Source organism: Euwallacea similis, chromosome 15 (genome assembly GCF_039881205.1).
Source record: "Euwallacea similis isolate ESF13 chromosome 15, ESF131.1, whole genome shotgun sequence".
NCBI classification, from domain to species: Eukaryota; Metazoa; Arthropoda; class Insecta; order Coleoptera; family Curculionidae; genus Euwallacea; species Euwallacea similis.
The window spans coordinates 2,212,758-2,232,863 of record NC_089623.1 but is presented as its reverse complement, the minus strand read 5'-3'; the positions used below and the strand labels follow the sequence as shown (position 1 = coordinate 2,232,863).

The following is a 20,106-nucleotide window of genomic DNA, read 5'->3' as shown; positions in this document are numbered from 1 at the left end:
AAATAATAGCAGCTATCTCACTCGCAAGCACAAAGTTGTGTATTCTAATAGAAAACGTATGTGTTGAGGTACTCAATGAAAAATTTGTATAAAAAAGGCATTGCACCGAAATTTTAGATCAATATGAGAAATTAATTTTTTTAAATTATTTAGAACCATTGTACGATTTGTCGATCGCCATAGACATGTCTTGCTGCTTGCAATTCGCAGGTTTATGTGTGATTTATCCTGATGAATAATTTCCTCATTATTTAGATGCAGTATAATAAAGGAATAACTGTGCGTAAATGACAAATCTTGCTCATTGTCATTAAACTCCCACACCGTTTGGTTATAGCTAATTTTTTACTGTTACTTTTATTTATTCTTTTTTCCTGATATCCATGGCACTTCTGGTGATGTGCTTATGAAGCCGATTAATGGAGGGGGGGTAGAGTTGGAGAAGTCTAGTCCCAAACATGTAAATTTCCGAAATACGGGTCGCAAATATCGATTAATCGCAATGAAACTCGGAGGACTCTCGATCCTCGGAAGCCTTCATTACTGTATAGCTGGGCAGTGAAATCGATCGAACGGAGAAATTGTGAGAAGTTCCCAAAACTTGCAAACTTGCGACGTTTTTGCTCTTACACGTCGCGCCCTTTTAGTCGGAAGAGGTTCGCTCTTTGAAACGGCTCGCCCGTTTTGCATGGCGGCAGCTAAAAGGACATATCTGGGCAGGAAGACAGTCCTGCACTGGAAGCGATCTCGGAGGTCGCAGCATAAAGTGGTGAAAACTGAAAAACTGCAAGTTGGCACGAGGCAATGTGACTTTCAGGTCGCATAGTGACTTTGCCGTTGGAAATGCCGTAATGCGTCTGGCTCCATGGAACTGTTTTGAGTTTTTTCTATCGATTATCTATCTGCCACATTTTCTCTAAAATATCTAGAAATTGCTTTAAATTCAATTGGGGAATAACGAGAAAACAGGTCGTAAATTTTGTCATTTGTTCAATTTGAAGAAATTTCGAGTCATCGGGGCCCCTTTATTCATCCAAGGGGTACCGGAAATATTCTGGAATCTCTGTGGCGATGCAGACGGCTATTTTTCGCTTATCATCAGGCGACAGTTCGATTTTATTTTTGTAATTACTCGAAATACCGTGGGGTCCGGAGAAAATACGACCCGGAAGCGGAAAAAACCTGAAGGATGCATAAAATTTAAAAGTTCTCTGTAGCAAGCCCGGGTGTTTGTGTCGCATTTTGACGAGATATTTCGCATAATGAATGCCCGGAGTGTCGGATTGAAGCAAAACGTTCGGCTTTAAGTCTTAAGTGTTTCGTGGGTAGGAAAACCGGCAGAGTTAACTTGAAAAAACCGAAATATGGAAAATTCAGGTATTTACCTCTGTTATCTGTTGAAATCGTGATATGTTTGTATTAGGTTTGAAGCAGAAATTATTTAATTAAATCTCAGAGTGTGCTATGTGCCTTTGTAAAACCTGAAAAACATGCAAATTTACACGTCGATTTAACGATAATTCGTTTTAGAAATAGACAATATTGGATGGATTTACCATGAAGTCCTAACCAGAGAATCCAATCGAATTCTGTTCAATTTTGACCTCAATTCCTAATTATTTCTAGGTATGAACCTCTATAATCAATGCAATAATGATCATTAACAAAAATATAATAAATAAATTCTGATTAACAATCGTCATAAACAGAACAAACAAAGGCAGATGATAAATATTAATTCCACTTCGTACACAATGTTATGGTTACGGTTCCAATTGTATTAAGTCATATACAGGATGTTCACTTTGAAAACTTGCCACACCAAATATTGTAAAAACGAAAATACATATAAAAGGATTGAGTAAGATGGTGTTCCAGGTTGCGAAGGTGAACACTTTTCTGAGTAATCATCTGAGTAAATCTAATTGTTATCTCTTGCCGCCCCGCTACCTCAATTTGAAAATATTGGATGGCTCCCCATCCCACCGAGTTGCACCTCATATTTAAGGTAATTAAAAGTACAAAATATCAGTGTATTAAGAAACTCGATTTGTTAAAATGTTTTAGAAAAATCAAGGAAAAACTGATATCAGGATTTCAAATATGTAAAACGAAACAAAGCTATTTTATCGGTTGATGAAAAAGTTATGCAAAAATACTCGGACACATCAACTTTAATATGGAGGGGGAAGGTTTTTTTATTAGAAATTGACGGTGATTTCCTTCACCCCCTAGGCAGGGAAGAGGCACCCTCAAAGTTTTAAATAGCAAGGGGGATCGAGCGATACATCAAATTAAAGATTGTTTGAAAAGCTTTACGAAGAATTGAAAATTTCTTACTTTCAAACAACCATTGACAACTAAATCGTTTATTTCTGTATGAACACTACAATGATACATAAATGGAAAAAACATCTAAATCAATTGTTCAAAATGCCGTTCGTTAACTTCCTGGCAGTGAAAAAAGTTTGTTTCGAAACGTTGTCGCACCGTCTGGAGTATTTCGGACCTTATTTGGTGGCATTCATTGATAATGTGTTTTCGAAATATTTCCAAGGTACCTGGAGGAGTAGCATAAACTTTGTACTCGAGATGGCCCCATAAAAGGAAGTCTAATGGGATTAAATCTGGGGATCTTGCGGGTCATTTAATTGCACCCCTTCTTTCGATCCAACGATCAGGGAAATTCATTCAAAAATTGCTGAAACGCTAATAGATAGTGCGGTGGTGCACCATTTTGTTAGAATGTTAAAAGATTGTCTGAATAATTCCGATTATTTTCTACAAGATAACCTGAACTAACTGAGAATAAGCGAAGTCTTTCCGCAACTATAAATATGTTTCGTCAGTCAGATTTTCGGGAATAAAATATGATCCGATAATGTTATCCCCAAAAATACCCATCATGTTTAGTTTTTGAGGATGTTGGGTATATGCTTCGTGGAAGATGTTTGGGTTAATATGTAACCAATGTATGCAGTTATGGCGATTCGATACCATTTAAAGTAAAACTTGCTTCATCCAGAAAATTAAATTTTGATTTTCAATTGTTCATTAGCTCATAAGTTCGCAAAACTGTAAGCGGTGAACAAAATCTTCCTCCTTTAATTCTTGTACGAGTTTAATTTTATAGGGGTGAATTTTATGTGCTTTTAAGATTTCCCGATTGCACTTGCTCCAGTAGAAATCGACAATTTTCTGGTACTAATTGTTGGTTCTAAAACCATTTGCCCCAAAACCTCCACATCTATCGCTTCATTTCTAACCGGGTGTACACTTGTTTTTTTTTAACAACCGAACCAATTTCTTTAAATTTCGCTACTAATTCCAACACATTCTTTCGGCTCACATGCTTGTCCTCATGACGCTTGTTGAAGGTATTAGCTGCTTGGTTCCCACATTTTCCATTTACGAAAAACAATTCAATTATCTCAATCCTCTCTGTAATCGAATAAACCATTTTTAATGATAAATTGGCACGCCAAACTAACAAATAAAATTTCTCTTCGAAATAGTTACAGGTAAAAAGGTGCCGATAATGATTTGATACCAGTGTTATAGCAAAAAATGTGAAACTCTTGTTGCTGTCTCAAGTCCACAGTTTATGTCACTCCTCCAGGTACCTTGGAAGTATTGCGAGAACGCATTGTCGATGAATGTTGCCAAACAAGCCCTGAAATACTCCAGAACGTGCGACAAGGAGGTTTGGAAACAAACTTTTTTCACTGCCAAGAAGTTAACGGGCAGCATTTTGAACAATTAATTTAGATGTTTTTGCGCTTTATGTATCATAGTAGTGTTCACACAGAAATAAAAGATTTTTCTCATTAACGGATGTTTCAGAATAGAAATTTTGGTGTCACTATAAAACTTTTCAAAAAACCTTTAATTTAACGTATCACCCGACCCTCTGGCCATTTAAAATTTTGAAGGTAATTTTCCCTGCCTAGAGGAAAAGGGAAGGAAATCTCCGTCAGTTTCTAACAAAACGCCTTCCCCTTCCATACTAAAGTTGAGGTGTCCGACCATTTTTGCATAACTTCTTCATCAACCAAGAAAATAGGTCTGTTTCGTTTTAGTTGGCGCACCCTGTATAATAAAGGTTTTTCATCGTATGGGACACATTTGATTCATAATTTTCGGACAGAAACTCATTTTACTAAGATTTTGCCATTTAGTGTTTGTTAAATGGTGTGTGATTGTATAACATTAACATCTTAATCAACTTGGTATATTCAGTAGAAGAAAGATTATATATAACGAATAACCAATCCCCCGACAGACTGCTAGGGTTTTCAACGAGAAAAATCCTCACAAAAATATTTCTCACATCTATGTGAAACAACTTTTAGAAAAATTTACGACAGGGGCAGTAGCCAATTTAAAACGGAATCAAACGAAAGTATTGAATGGGATTGCAATAATTGAAGTGTTGGGGAAATTTGTGACTGAACGAACTGTATCAATTAGAAAAGTGTCTCGTCAAACTAGAATTTCAATTGGTTCTATTGCAAAAGTGACAAACATCCATAACTTCCACCCGTATAAAATGCAAATTTATCAGGCACTGGCCTGACCGTAGAATTAAGTTTTATGAAAGCTTGACAGCACTGATTACGACTATCTCAAATCTTGTGAAAAATATCTATTTTTGCGATGAGTACACATTTTACTTAAATAGTTTTGTTAACAAACGAAATTGTCGTTATTAGTGCGACGAAAATCCTCATGTTTTTCGGGAAGGCCATACTCAGTGGCTTCAAAAAGTTAAAGTGCAGGCTGGAATATTGGGAGATGCTGTAATTGGACCATTATTCGTCGATGGTAACCCTGGTTCTGTTCAAGATAATTGATTATCTTGTAACAGAGGCTGTAGCAACGCAAGTAGATTGCAATGGCAATTATCTACTAAATGAAAATATTTTGCACTTTCAATAAGGTGGGACACTGCTACATTATGTTATGTTGGTGCGACAATGGCTTGATGGCCGATTTCCAGGTATATGGATTGGCAGAAGAGGAACAATTCAATGGCCTTCAAGGTCTCCTGATTTAACGCCTTTTGATTTTTTCCTTTGGGATCGTCTTAAATCAGTTGTTTATAAGTTAGATCTTAAAGATGTTGATAAATTAAAAAATCACACAACCGCATAATATCGGGCCATTATATTAGACACTGTTCAAAGGGTCTGACAGGAATTCGAAAGCAAATTGTATTTGTGCTTAGCACAAAATGAAAATAATTTTGAACAATTAATGACTTAAATGTGACAAAATAACAAATTTAAAAACGTTATTCTTACATTATTGCTACGGGTAAGTTGATTTTTCAGCCCTATTGATAAATAATAGTAAATTGACTTTTTTTTCGTTTTTCCTTAATTTTTCGAAAACGCTTTGACAAATCAAGTTTCTTAATATACCGATATTGTGTACTTTTAATTACCTTTAATACGAGGTGCAACTAGGTGCAGGGTGCCATTTAAATTTTTCAAGTGGGGGTAGCGGGGTGGCAAGGAGGGTCAAATAGCTTTGCATAGACAATGTTAAAAGTGTTACCCGTCCCAACCTGGAAGACCACTTTACTCAGTACTCTCATATGTATTTCTATTTTTACGATATTTGGGTGGTAATTTTTCAAATGAACACACTGTATTTATTTTAAATGGGATAGTTTAGTTTTTTGATCTATTTTGTTCTTGCTTTAACTAGCGGCATTGGGTGTAGGAGAGGGCAGTAGGTCTACCAATGAAAAAGGGTATTCAATTACCTTGAGGTAATCAAGAACGAAACTGGTAAAAGGTGAATTACTGGCTATATTTTTTTGAAACTCACCATCATGTAGACAGTAATAGATAAATTTTGGAGAATTTTGCACGAATGCAGGTTATATTGAAGAAGAACGTGAGTACATTTATACATGTATGAGTAGTGCCTTTTTCTATGTAAATTGTCTGAGTGCAAAGTTCCTAGCAGAGATTGATATATTTTCATTGTAATATTTTATTCGACACTCCTTTTAAATTTGTTATTAGCAGCTCCAGAAGTTCCAAAACTAGCGAAAATGGTTATGTATAAGTTGAAAAATATGAAAAATACGTGATCTATTTAAAATTATAACCTTTTGCACCGAAGAAGCCAAAGAGAGCAAAATGGATTTTTTCCGAAATCCATTATTGGAGACTGGTTTGGGCGTCGGAAATTTCAAAACTGGTGAAAGACAGTAAAGTAGAAAAAAAGTAGAAATTATCCCTTGGACAGTAAGTTTTTGCTCCAGGGCCACGGTCTCATATTATGAACGACAGAACCGAAACGCATTGTGTCGTTCACATTACGAAAAATGCAACGAATTTTTAAAAAATGTTATTAGAGCAAAGATGTGATTCACAATAGGTATTTAGGGGCCATCTAAATAAGAAAATTACAAAATAAATTTATGGCCAATTGCGTTAAATTGTTGAAAATTCTGTGATATGATTTTTTAAAGGAACATTTAATTCATATTTTATATACTCACGTGCTTTCTGATGGCACTACTTGTTCGCCTATCAATTTTTCAGCCATAGGAGGGAGGGCTTGGTAGAAGTTTTCAGTGTCATCTGGTTGATATGCATCTATAATTGAAATAAGCAAATTACTATTATGAGTCATTTAACAGTATTTAAACTTTATAAAAAACATAATATTTTTTCCTGTTATTTATTTGTTCCAATTCGGGACGGTTATGCTTCTTTAGCGCATTAGAAGACGTTTGATTATCAGTTATATTACTGTACATGTGTAGTCATTTTTTTCTTATTTTTTGCTGTGTTGGCTATGGTTGAGGCATGCAATTTAAAAGGCGAATTTTACAAAATTTCGTCCAGAAATATCATCTGTTTTTCTATTGAAGTCAAAAAATTATAATGAAAGTGTGAAGTGTGTGAATAATGAAAACTCAAAAAAAAGATACATTTGAAATATTTAATAATTTTATGCCTGTAACAACTAGGCCGATAGCATTGTTGAAAAATAACTGATGCATTTTCCGAAGATATTTCCTTAAATTTACCATTTAAATTTTATAAATCAATATTAGCCAAAACAACAGAGAAAAAATAATTATAGTAATACAATAATGTAGGTCACAGTTAAACTGCGGATGGTATTTTAAAGTGCCCGTACAGAATGGTATTACTGAACATACATACAGTGTAGTAATTTTAACTGAAATAAATTTGGTATCTGCGTGGCATTTGATTTTTGACAAAATTGCTTAAACACGCCAATTTTTATTTTACCCGATACATTTTTTGGCAGTGTTTCGATACTGCAAATGTAAACTCCTTAGCCAGGATGATAGTTACCCTTAAAAGTTTAAATGGAAAGGGAGTTCAAGTGATACATCATTTTAAAGTTCTTTTCAACTTGACTTTATCTGAAATATTATTTTTATGCATAAGATAAAATAATACCAGAACATAAACAGAGTTATAAACATAGTTTGTTGATATCTTGTAGTTTTCTATGTATATTCGTAAATCTTAGATTTCAGGTATCCTCGTAAAAAGAAATCGAGAGGAGTGAAATCGGAAGATTTCGGCGGCCATTCTATTGAGACTCTTCTTCTTATTCATCGATTCGGAATGGTATCGTCTAGGATAAGCGAACATTCCGGGCAAAATGTGGTGGTGCTCCATTTTGTAGCAACCAAATCCGTTCGTCCGGTATGCCTGGTTTTACTTCATTAGAGAACAAATTAGATAACGTAGGGACTAGCTCGCCTTGCCAAAATTTTAAATGTCGTTGGCCATTTAAATTATAATCGACAAATAGTGGTCCTATTATTCGGTTCGCTAAATATTATAAATACTGTTTTCTAGCGATTTAGGGGTGGCCCTATGAGTTTCCTGTCTAAGGTTCTTTCCTATCTCTAACAACAGACTGGTCATAAGAAGTCTAAGTAAAAAGGAATACCCTGTACCTATTGGATGTTATCTTTATAGTGCTACAGTGAAAATTAACCTTGTTGATTACAATTAAGCATAATCTATTTTAATTACCACTCTTACTCTTACCAGGAAAAACCGCCCCATCTTCATTATCAGTACTATCAGAAACGAAGGTACAAGCAATTCCCGTAGTACATTCTTGTCTTGTTTCAGGCCTATTTCCTTCATCACAAAGGTCACTTAGTTGGCTACCTTCGTCTCGACATTCAATTTGCCTCGTCTGGATCCCTTCTCCACAAGAAACAGAACACTACAAATGATAAAAAAGGAGGGATGGTAAATGTGTAAGTTTTGACTAAAAGCCTTAGGGGTTACTTATTTAAAAAACCGGTATAATTTTTCAGGATTGCAATCATTTCTTAAGCAAAATTGTAGTTTTTAAAACGATAAAAAAAATTATGGATTTTATTGAATGACTTTTCGAGCAGTCGATCTTCAATGTAAAGCACTCGACTATATACTTAAAGCTAAATGTTAAATCGATTTTTATATCACGTCAAAGGCCCCTTGGAGTATTTTCTTTAATCGTACTTATATAAAATATGAGACCTTACCCCTGACCATTTTGTCGTAACCCAAACAGGACATTCGTTTTCATTGCAAGATTCTTGAAACGAGGGTTTCCGTCCTTCACATTTCGATTCAACCACCTGTAACATAAAAGTTCTACGTTATTCCTTCTGAAAGTGTGTTATTGTTTATTAAAAGGGTTTGTCTATTCTTCGCGTTTTTATTTAGTAAACTTAGACAGTGACGAAGAGTATCAATGAAAGTTTTAGTAATATCGATAGGGTTGGTGACAGAATTAATTCCCATTTGAAAAGCTAAATAATTTCGTTTAACCCAATATAAAACTAACCCTTAAGTAGGTTAAAAGTGTTAGCTTTAAGCAAATTTTAAACTTTGTGCTGCGACTATAAAGAAACGTCGCACTGAAACTTGTCAGTAAAATGCTTTAAGTTCTATCTTTCATGAATTATTCAGTGGGGAGTTATAAATTTAATTAATTGTCTTTTCTTTAACTTTTCACTGAATTTCAAAGTGCCCATTTCATTGTTTTGTATGATAATACCATTTACAATGTCCCTTATTTTATCTGCCATAATACGTATTTGACTATGCCTCTGCGTACTTAAAATAAATTAGTTCTAATTAATAGAGACAATGGTTAAAAAGTTTCCAAACCATCTACGATTTTTATTTTACTATAGTTTCTGGAACTTTCCGGTCGATTACAGTTGAGTTCTCAGGGAACTTTTGACGGGAGAAGTTACACAACTTCGGTGAAAATTAGACAATTTCCAAGAAAAATACCTCAGAGTGATTGTTCAGCTCAGACCATTTTCAGCGAAATAAAAAAGATTTGGGTTTTATTGCTCGGGTAATCAAATAGAACTGTTGCCAATGGGGCTAGTTTTTCTACACATAGCTTTAAAAGTTTTACATCACCTTGCTTCTTGGATATTTTATTATGTGGTGCAAAAAATGTAGCAAACATTCATTTATTTATGAATTTCGATTTAAAATCAATTGGTTTGAAACCATAATTACTTTACCATCAAATTTTAAACAATAAAGACAATTTTTAAACTAAAAAAAATTAATAACGTGTATTTCCACCCCTGGCATCAATACAAGCTTGAAGACGTCGCTGCATGCTTAGAACGAGGTGAGCTATAAGGTCTTGAGGAATATGCAGCAATTATTCTGCAGCAGCAGTAACAAGCTCCTGGATGGTGGAGGACTTCTTTGAGAGTTCACAGCTCTGAAAAGTATATCTCAGGCAGGTTCTCTAGGGTTCGTATCAGGCGGTAAAGCAGGCTAATTTAAACAGCTGCTTCCTTCACTTTCCCCACATTTGCTGCCAGAGTACAAATAAATTTTAATTTGCTGGAAAATTAACACATTTTTATTGACAATTAAAAGATTAAGAAAAATACTTCAAAAAGTCTTTGAAAAAGAACATTGAAATTTAAAATTTCTAAATTCAAAAAAGTCATTTTTTTCAAGTAGCACCCTATAATTATTTTTGCACCATTAGATTGGTAAAAAAAATAAACAAATACGATATACATTATAAGTATCAAAAATTAATACTTCTTGAATAAATCGAAAAAAACTCTAAACTGCTTTATTCTGCGTAGGTAATAGGTACATCATCGCATTTGTCATTTTTATCTTTGGGGTCGAATTCAAAATATTATTTATGCTACACCATTAACATTCAAGGAAGATATTGCAATATGTATTGCAAAGGTGCGAGTTCGTGTACTGGTACGATGATGTATCTATTACCTATGCAAAATAAAGTAGTTTATAGTTTTTTCGATTTACTCAAAAAGTATTAATTTTTAATACTTATAATTTATATCGTATTTGTTCATCTTTTTACCAATCTAATGGTGCAAAAATAGTTATAGGGTGCTATTTGAAAAAATGACTTTTTTGAATTTAGAAATTTTAAACTTCAATGTTCTTTTTCAAAGACTTTTTGAAGTATTTTTCTTAATCTTTTAATTGTCAATAAAAATGTGTTAATTTTCCAGCAAATTAAAATTTAATTCATAAATTTATGTCAAATAGTTTTATAGGTAATTGGATTTTAGGAAACCTCTACAAGTGACGAAAAAGTTGTAAAAATTAAAATAAATCAAAACCAGTCGAGAATCGGTACTTTGTGGTATTATGAAACTTATGTTTATTTTCGACAACAAACTCATTTTTATTACAAAAATTGCCATGTTTCATTTAAAAAAATTAAGTAAGGGTCAGTTTCCGGTGTAAACGGAAGTCGTATTAGGTTGAAAATATTTTTAAAATGTCGGGTTTTCTCCATAAAATAAAAGTACCAACTTCAAAAATACATTAAACTTGTAAATTTCCATATACGAATGTTGTCAGTTTCCAAAGAAAGATTTTGTATACTATATGAAGGAACCAAAAAATTCTTATGGCAGATTATCCTAAAGCAGAAAAATGAGGTGATCCAAAACTTTTGAAACTACAGTGACTCACGACTTAAAAGATGCAGTCATTATTGAGAGAAACTAACTCGTCTCAGGGACATGATGTTTATTTTGAAAAAACGACATAATTAAATTAAATTAATGTGACTGTTTTAAAAGTATATAAATTAATATTTTGCCTCAGATGTGCCACACATAAAAAACGGATTTTTTTAAAAGAAATTATGTCCTATTTTAATGACATAGTATAAATGATGCAAAACGCACAATTACACAATTAACAAGGGTGATAAACTCCTTTAAATTCATATGGCACTTCTAATGCTTGGTCGGCCCTCCTTGTTATTAATGACTGTCTGCAGCCGTCTAGGCATTGATTCTACCAACTTTCTTGTGTCGTCTGGGGTAATAGTGTTCCAAGCTTCGGTAATTTTTGTTTTTAATTCATTTTTGTTAAATATTGGGTCATTATGCACTTTATTTTTTAATGTCAACGACAAGTAATCAATTGCATTTAAATCTGGTGAGTAGGCCGGTATTTTAATGACATTTGGGCAGTTATAAAGCAACCATCCTTAAAAAAGATAATTATTGTTAAGTCCTAATTTTTAAGCATTTTCAAGCGTTTTGTATAAGATGTTGTTTTAATATATCCAAATACATGTATTGGTTTTATAAGTCCTTAAATAAAATACAAGTTAGCCATTCCTGAAGACGACGTATTGGATTTTCTTCATACTAATATTTTTCCATCCGACCTAAATAAATTGATTTTGGTTCCATTAGCAAATATTACTGAATTCTAAAAATATAAATCATTACTAATGTGCTCTGTGGCGAACTCCAATGGTGCTCTCCTATTTCTTTGGCCATTAAACGGTTTATTTCTGGCGGTTCGACCGTGTATGTAATTTTTTATCAAAATGCATCGAATTGTTTCTCGGTTGCACCTTCTTTCAAATTGTTTTTCCACCTCGACACAATTTTGGGCATCTTTGTTTAGGATTATTGGTTATTTCTCGTACAATCCATCGCTCTTCAAGTTTCGTGAATATTTAATTTAGAGCCGCACAGGGCTTATTCGTGATTTCATTTTCATTGCGGTAACGCTCAATGATGTACCGAACAGTTGATGGACATCTATTTTTTATTTTGGCTATGTCCATTTAGCTGCACCCATCTCTGCAGTGGATTAAATTTAAGGTCCTTTCACACTTACCGTCGTTTCACGACCCATTCTTATGTCGTTTCGTTCAATTGATTGAAATGTTGCTTTGAAATGTCAAACTAAGTCAAAAACAATCGTTAAGTCAGTGCCAATTTCGTAAATTAAAATTGACAAGCTTTGCGCCGTTCTTCCTTAGCTGCGCCATTTAAGCTGTGACATTTAAATCGCACGTGAAATTCAGTAAACATCTATTGTTGCTCAAAAAAGGCGCATCTGGGTGAAATGTCGATTTATACGCATTCAGAACACAAATATTAATTTAATTTTAAGTCAGTTTGTTCCAATGCGAACTGAATCGTTTAAGCTGTAGTCCATCGTATGTGTATTTCCCGTCGTACAATTCTTGATGAGTTAAAAGAGAAGAAAATGCAAAATGATTGATTTCACATACTATTTACGTTCACAACTTTGTGATGATTTTTCCAAACTTCTCGTTTTGCATAGAGGCACGACATTATTTCAGACAGACAGCGGTGACAGAGGTAACAGCAATTTATCACAGGACGGCTGTGCGAGATGATGAACACGACATGGACATGACATTTCCCTGCACCCTTACGCCCTCCGAGTTGCCATTCGGTCTATTTTATTTGAGAGACAAAAATAGTTGTTTGTGTTTCTTTGTGCCGAAAGTTTTTTCCTTTCAAGTGAAATATTGTTAGCTGTAGACTGGAATTTTTATATTTCAGGTTCATGCATTAGCAAGCTCTGTTACTTATGATCGTGGACTGCTAATTCGTCTAAATTTAGTTTTGAGTTTGTTTTCAGTCGATAAGTTCGTTTCGCCTCGTGCTTGCCATGTCACTAATGCCCTCGCGGACCTCATAGCATCCCTGACTGTTTTTTTAATGAGGCTGTCCCCATTTCTGTTCGTTTCTATGCCAATTGTTCTAATTTCCCGTTTTTCCTTAGCCCTCTTCATTAATTTCTCATCATTATTTTCCACATTTTCCGTAATACTGTTAAAACGAATTAAGACATTTTTATTCTACAACAAAAAAAATTAAGAAGCTTTTTTTACTTTATTATTCTCTTTGTTCGTCATGCAGGGTAGTAATTTTCCTACGTTTTTCCTTTTTCTTCCTCCTTCTCCTTCCTCCCTTTTCTATGTCCTGTCACATTCCATGTGAGGTAATTTTTATCTGGGCAGTTGATAGTTTTACAGTCATCGAAATAAACTATAAACAACAAATTTGTTACATCACGTATGATCTATAATTTTGGAAGCAACATGGTCAAATATTATCAAAAAATGTGATATTCCAGGATGTGAGCATTGACCATCACGCGATACCCTACGACTCAATTGCCTTTCGCGTCATGGTTAACATACCATTCGGACATTTAGCAAAGATTGGGCTCTCTAAGGTAAGCTAGGAAGAATAAAAAACTTTTCACTAATAGGTGAAAAGTCCTACTCCAACGTATTTTTCGTAACATCAAACTTTTCTATAATGCATTTTGCAATGCCACATGTCCGATTTTAAACCTTGAACTCTTCTAATTAACGGGAGTACAATCCATCTATAGAGCATCCGCTGCACTTTTTGAAAGGAGAGCTATAAAAACTAGCCAACAAAAGCCCGCCTGAAAACAAACCAAAACGGAAATGGAATTGGATACTCAAAAGGCTTTTAAGGGAATCCAACTTAATTAACTACTAACTAGGACAAGAGAAACTAGTTCGACTAACCTTTATTTTTGTGTTATTCATTTCTTCAACGCAGAACACCTGTCGTAATCGAAATCCTCCGCCACAACTTGTGCTGCATGAGCCCCAGTCTGAGACGTGCCACCTGAAAATGTAAATAGTATCTTTGCTTATACGGGTTGGGGTAGAATTAATATCAATGCAGGATAGAGTATTTTATTTCTAAAAGTATCATTCATTTCTAAAATGAACATTTACAACAAGCTTCAGAACTCAAGGGTTAGCCGCTGTCGACCTTGACCTCTCGGTATCATTATTCGTGTCCCCTGTTTCTCCTTTTTGTATAATCGGGAAAAGTGCCTTCTCTCGAAAGTGAAAAAAAATTGCTAATTGACGATTCACATCCTTCTGTTTCAGCGATAGTGGAATTTGGACTGGTTCCGACAAAGGAGAATATAAGTCTTAAAAAAATACTATCGTTTAATGGTTGTGATGAAAAACTTTGGCTATTTTGCCGAAGATTCACTCATGTCTCGTTGTAAATAACAGCTACTATCTATATGGGCCAGAGGGATGTGTCTCTAGAATAGCCCAAATAGCCTCCTAGATCACCAGATTTGACTCTCGTTGATTATTTTCTATGGATAGTTTAAAAAATCTTGAAAAATAAGATACTAAGGTAGCTATTGTTGTCAAATCGTTGGCATAACTAGCCAATGGTTGCAATTCTCCTGTTCAAATAATTCTTAAGAATTTTTTTGCAAAATAAAATTTCTTAAAAATGAAATTTCTACTTTTCAAATAAGGGACTGCACCAAAAAGAATTTATTTGATTAATGTATGTAAAAGAATGATTGATTATTCGTCCGACTTACAGTACACACAACAAATTAGTAGGGTATATCGGTCGATAGTTGGAATATGACAAATTATCTTTTCTCGTTTTTACTACCAGCACAAGTCGCGTAATTTTTTATTCGTCAGAGAAGTTTCCGTGAGACAAAAGATTGTTACAAACAACCTGAGGAACCATGTTCTAATGATCTCTGGTGGAAGGTAATCGGGACCAGGCGCTTTCTTTAACTCGATTCTCTTTACTGCTGTGATCAATTTTTCCTTTGTTAGGACTGTGTTTATTGCTTGGGCAGGCAGGCGCTCATCGATTTATATTTTTTTTTGGGAAGATTTTTTAAATTTATTCTGCAATTTTTCGATTGCAATAAATAGTTCTTTGACCACGATTTCAGTTTTCTGTTTTTTTTATTTTCCTCAAATATTATTTTAGAGGTCATTAGATAGTTTTTCCACTTATTATTTTTGCTCATTAACGGCTTTCTTCGGTTGACTTTTGACTTGTTTGCATTGCTCTTTTATATGCTCGCAATTTTCATTTTCTGTGTGGAAACTGTTTAACTTTATCAATTTTTTCTCAATTTTATACAATCCCCTCGCCTCTTCACTGTAATAAATAGTTTTTAGAAAATCATTGAAAGTTAGAATTAAAATTTCTTTCATTGGGTTTCCATTAGTTGTTTTGGGAAAAATTGAATAAAATTTTTACTAATGACTACCTTTGAGGTAAGTGTTGAACAATTTATTAAGTATTTTTTAACTCAAACTTTAATCCCGTCTTTGCGTCAATTTGGTACGAATTCAATAAAATAAAATTACGAAAGTTTCGGTAAGGTAGTTAAAAATCGCTCGGGAATTATTTCGATATTATCCAACAAAAGCTTATTACATCGAACGAAAATCAAGTAAAACGAACGTTCTCCATTACGAAGAGGTCATTTCCTGCATCAAAAATAAAAACCCGTATTGGATGTTCATCCGTTCTCCGCAATGCCCTCATTTACCCGCATAACGCTTGACGAAACAAACGGCGTATCATAAACAAAAAGTTTGTGGAGAGATAAAATGGCCCGCCCTTGTTACTACTCGGATTTGAAAAAATGGGACCTAAAAAACTTTCTTCGAGATATGATGTTTCTGATAAACCCATATCTGTTTGGGGAAAGAAGGGAATTACTATGGCATATTACGGTGCGGCTGAAATTCAAGTAGTGAAGATAAGGCTTTGCCTTTATAACATTTAAAAGAATTGCAGAAGGTTAAGGTACTTATGTGTGAGCTGAAAATTCGATACACGAGGTTCGGTTCGGTAAAGTAATGGAATTCTTTTCTTCGGGTAAACCGAGAACATATGTGAAGACTTTGCGTCACTTGGAGTTATCTGTTTGATTGTATGATCCCAAAGCAAAATCGTCGTTTCCGACATTTTTGGTTTATTTATAACTTTTTTTGCTTGGACTTATTGAGTTTCAACTTATACAGGGTTTTCTTTTGGGAGCTGACACAATCAGTATATGGAAAATTGCAATGTGTTTTTGAAGTTTGTATTTTCGTTTTGTGGAAAAAACCTGATATTGTAAAAAAAAATGAAACAAACAATCAAAATAAACATTAAACAACTTGATCGTGTAAAGATGTGCTGATATATCTATTGCTTACGCAATATAAAGTAGTTAATAGTTTTTTCCGATTTACTCAAAAATATAACTTTTTTATGCTTATGATGTATATCGTATTTGATCATTTTTTTCTATCAATTTAGTGGTGCAAAAATAATTGCAAGGAGCTATTTGAAAAAAATTACTTTTTTGAATTTGAAAATTCTAAATTTTAATCATTTTTTTCAAAAATATTTTCAAATATTGTTCTTACAATTGTTTATAGAAATTTGTTAATTTTCCAGTAATTTAAAATTTATTTCATTAGTTTGTGTCAAATAGTTAAGTAGATATTTGAGTTTTAATAAAGGTCTGCAAGTGTCGCAAAAGACGTAAAAATCAAAATAAATTAAAAATAGTTAAGAACGGATACTATATTAGATAATTAAACTTATGTTTATTTTCGATAAAAGGCCCATTTTCATTTAAAAAAATTGCCATATTCCATTTTAAAAAATAAAGTGAAGGTCAGTTTCCGGTTTAACCGTGAGTCGTATCAGATTGAAAATATTTTTACAATGTCAAGTGTTTTCCACAAAACAAAAATATAAACTTAAAAAATACATCAAACTTGTAATTTTCCATACACAGATTGTGTCAGCTCTCAAAGATGAATCCTGTATAATTGAATTTTGCGTTCTTTTTTCATTGTTTTAACTTATTTAACGCTTTTTTTTTATGTGAACTCAACTAAAAGTATTTTAATGCAAAGAACGGTAGTAAATGCAAAATAACTGGTAACTTAAACTAATCACCCTGAAACAGTAAATGAGCGACTAATAATGCTACAGTAACACGAAATAAGTTAATTGCAAAAAGGTAAAGTTGATAAAGGAAATCGACATACTAGTAAAATGCTATTGGAGATTAAACGTCCTTACTTGTCGCCTGTTTCTTGTTCACTTCACTCCCAAAACTTAATTCGAAAAAGTCTCAAATCGACCTGAAGAATATATTCAAAAATGGCTCCCAAGAGGAATTGTGGAAACATACATTTTAAATTTGGCGCCTGAGCACTTGTAAGGCATTATGCTCCTGACCTCCACTAGACTTATTACTCTATCTGCCTTAGTAAGGAACTTAAATTCCTCATTCAGAAGGTTCATATCAGATTCACCGCAAACTTTCTTTCTTGAAGATTTAATTGCAATCTTTCCGCTTCAAGTCTATAAAGGAAATGATGGAGTGGATTTCTTGCTTGAATTTCTAATACAGGATGGACTCCACCTCCTTCAGTTTCCAGGATCAAGTTCCGCAAAGAACTGTCCTATTGACAATGCTACACACTACAAAACTCAGGTCTGACTATAGTATGAGAGGACCCAGCAATGATCATCATTTGGCAGGCTTTATACTTTGTCATTCACTAGCAGCGTCGAACAATCGTTAAGCAACGTGGGCACACTTAATCAAATGTTGGAAATAATCGAAAACTTTAGTGATTCGGTAACTTATTTCTCGTGGAACTATGTTCTTGCTAAACAAACCAGACTTTAATAATAAATTGCTCCGCAAAAGTTTAGGAAGTTCACAAATTTTGAGATTGTTTTAAAAGCTGCCGATTTTTGTTTTTGGTTCGTAGTTTGATAACTTTTTTAGTTTTAGACAAGTTCTTACCTTTTGTGTTTTTAGTAAAAATTGAGTTTCTTTGGCAAAGGAGAAAAAAGAAAGCTCAATAGGGGTATGGTTTCCTTGAATTTAGATCAGAGCCTGAAAATGCCTTTGGATACAGTCTGTTAGGTTGTTGAAGTAGCTTTGATCAATTTCTCTCCAAAGTTGCGGTAAAGCTGTCTGAGTTCTTGGAGTGTATGTGGGGGCGATTAACGATAATCCAAAGCTCTTTGTACCTGGTCCCAAGCGTGCTCAATCGGACTGAGGTCTGGAGACAGAGGCGGCAGTGTTAATTGCGGAATACCACGAAATTCCATAGCACCATCGACAATTTTCGCACCATCAGGTCACTCATTATCGTCCAAAAATAACAAATTTGGCACCGTATAAACTTGAAACAAAATGATTATTGACGACTTGTTCAACCTAAGTGTGCGCATTCATGTTCCCACCAAGCATCCATTGAAACAAATAGCTCCCCAGACAGCAAGTGTGTCAGCTCTGAACTGATGAACTTCCTGAACCGATCTACGATTTCTGGACATCAGAGGAAGGGTGCGTACCCGAACATGTCGATTATCCCACAATCTGTCCATATCTTGACTCGTCTGTGAACAATACGGACCTCCATTGAGTATCCAATTCACGTTCTTATTAGCCCATTCTAGTTGAATCCGCATATGAAGTTGTGGTAGAGAGACCTTTCTGAAAAGTCGTTGTATAGGTAGATTGATCTCTCGGAGTCTTTGACGAACTATTTCAATTGAAGGTACAACACCAGAAGCATTTAGAAGTTGCTGTAGCATGATTCGAAAAATAGTCAACGACTCTTTATGGATAGACACTGTCAGAAGTCACTCTTGGGCAGGGATGGTAGGTCTTGGTCATCCTATTCTCGGGTTTTCAGTCACGTTTCCAGTTTCCCAATGTCGATGGACAAGCTGTGAAGCAACGTCTCACTCACCTGAAACATGTTGACAACTTCTCTCTGAAGACGTCTTGCTTCGATTATACTTATAGCCCTATTGGCTTTAGGCGCAGTAAGTGTACGTCTAAACATTATTGCGAAATCAAATTTTTAGATTAAATCAGAGTTGATAGCATAAAGTCAAAACAAGTACTGATACAACATTTTTACAAATCATAAACGGTAAGAGCAGCTAACCTGAAAAAACGATCAAATGGGGAACAAACAATCTGATATAAGATAGTAAATATCCTAATCCTCATATATGAAAATTTGGTAAAAAGTAATCGGCAACTTTCAAAATAATCTCAAAATTTATAAACTTCCATAATTTTTATAGAGCAGTTTATTTTGGTCCTAAGACCGAGTTGCTGAATCATTGCGCAAGTTTGTGCTTGGTTGGGAATTTTATGTTCAAACAGTTTTACATTGTTGTACCGTAATTTTTCAAAGTGGCTTTCAACCAAGGGAAAATTACTTTTTATGGGCTGAAGTCATTGGGAAGTTTCCTACAGCCGTAATTGAAAAATTAGTTACTTGTTACTTTAATTTTGAAATTTATCAGCTTTTCTTTCGATCTTTTTTCATTTTCTATACTTTACTTGACCATTCGTGACTGATCAAATTCTTATACTTAAAAAAATTGAGGTAAATGTCTTGCAAATTTCTCTTTGACTTTGTTATTTGAAACGTGTTTCTAACTTCAATAACAAACCACCGAGGACTCGTCCAAAATTTAAGGAAAGACCTTGTGCTTAACAAATATTTACAAAGCCAAAAAGGAAGCCACCGCGAATGAAACATAAAAAGGGGAAACCCATTAAATTCGCTATTCAGCAAATATTTTAAAAAATTTATTTTTCTGAGTTTCAACATGTATTTCATTACAACGTTCTACATCTTTTCAATATGCATTTTGCAGCGTGTAATTTAAAATGCTGTTAAAACGGTATTATAATGCATACTATTTTCTGCAGTTCTCACAATAGGAATCTCTCCAAAGCCTCCGAAATTGAATTTTTAATTTAAAGAAAATGTTACTTTTAGAACATAAATTTGCGCATCAGTATCCGCAATGTTGGAAGGAAATATTTTTGTGTATTCCATATTTCATAAGATATCTCGCTGAAATAAACTTCTGACCACTCTTCCGGAATTACGACTTTTTCTGTGATTTAGAGC

At 34.1% G+C, this 20,106-nt stretch overlaps 1 protein-coding gene across 3 annotated transcripts in view; it reads right to left on the bottom strand.

Annotated features, from left to right (window-relative positions):
• nolo (no long nerve cord) overlaps window positions 1-20,106 on the bottom strand; it is a 205,502-nt gene that overhangs the window by 22,408 nt on the left and 162,988 nt on the right. For all 3 annotated transcript variants that reach the window (XM_066397510.1, XM_066397511.1, XM_066397512.1), the window contains 4 exons: window positions 13,879-13,981; window positions 8,546-8,641; window positions 8,058-8,241; window positions 6,518-6,614 (listed from right to left, as the gene is read on the bottom strand). In XM_066397510.1, the coding sequence (XP_066253607.1) occupies window positions 6,518-6,614; window positions 8,058-8,241; window positions 8,546-8,641; window positions 13,879-13,981 (480 nt within the window). The remainder of the gene's footprint in view (window positions 1-6,517; window positions 6,615-8,057; window positions 8,242-8,545; window positions 8,642-13,878; window positions 13,982-20,106) is intronic.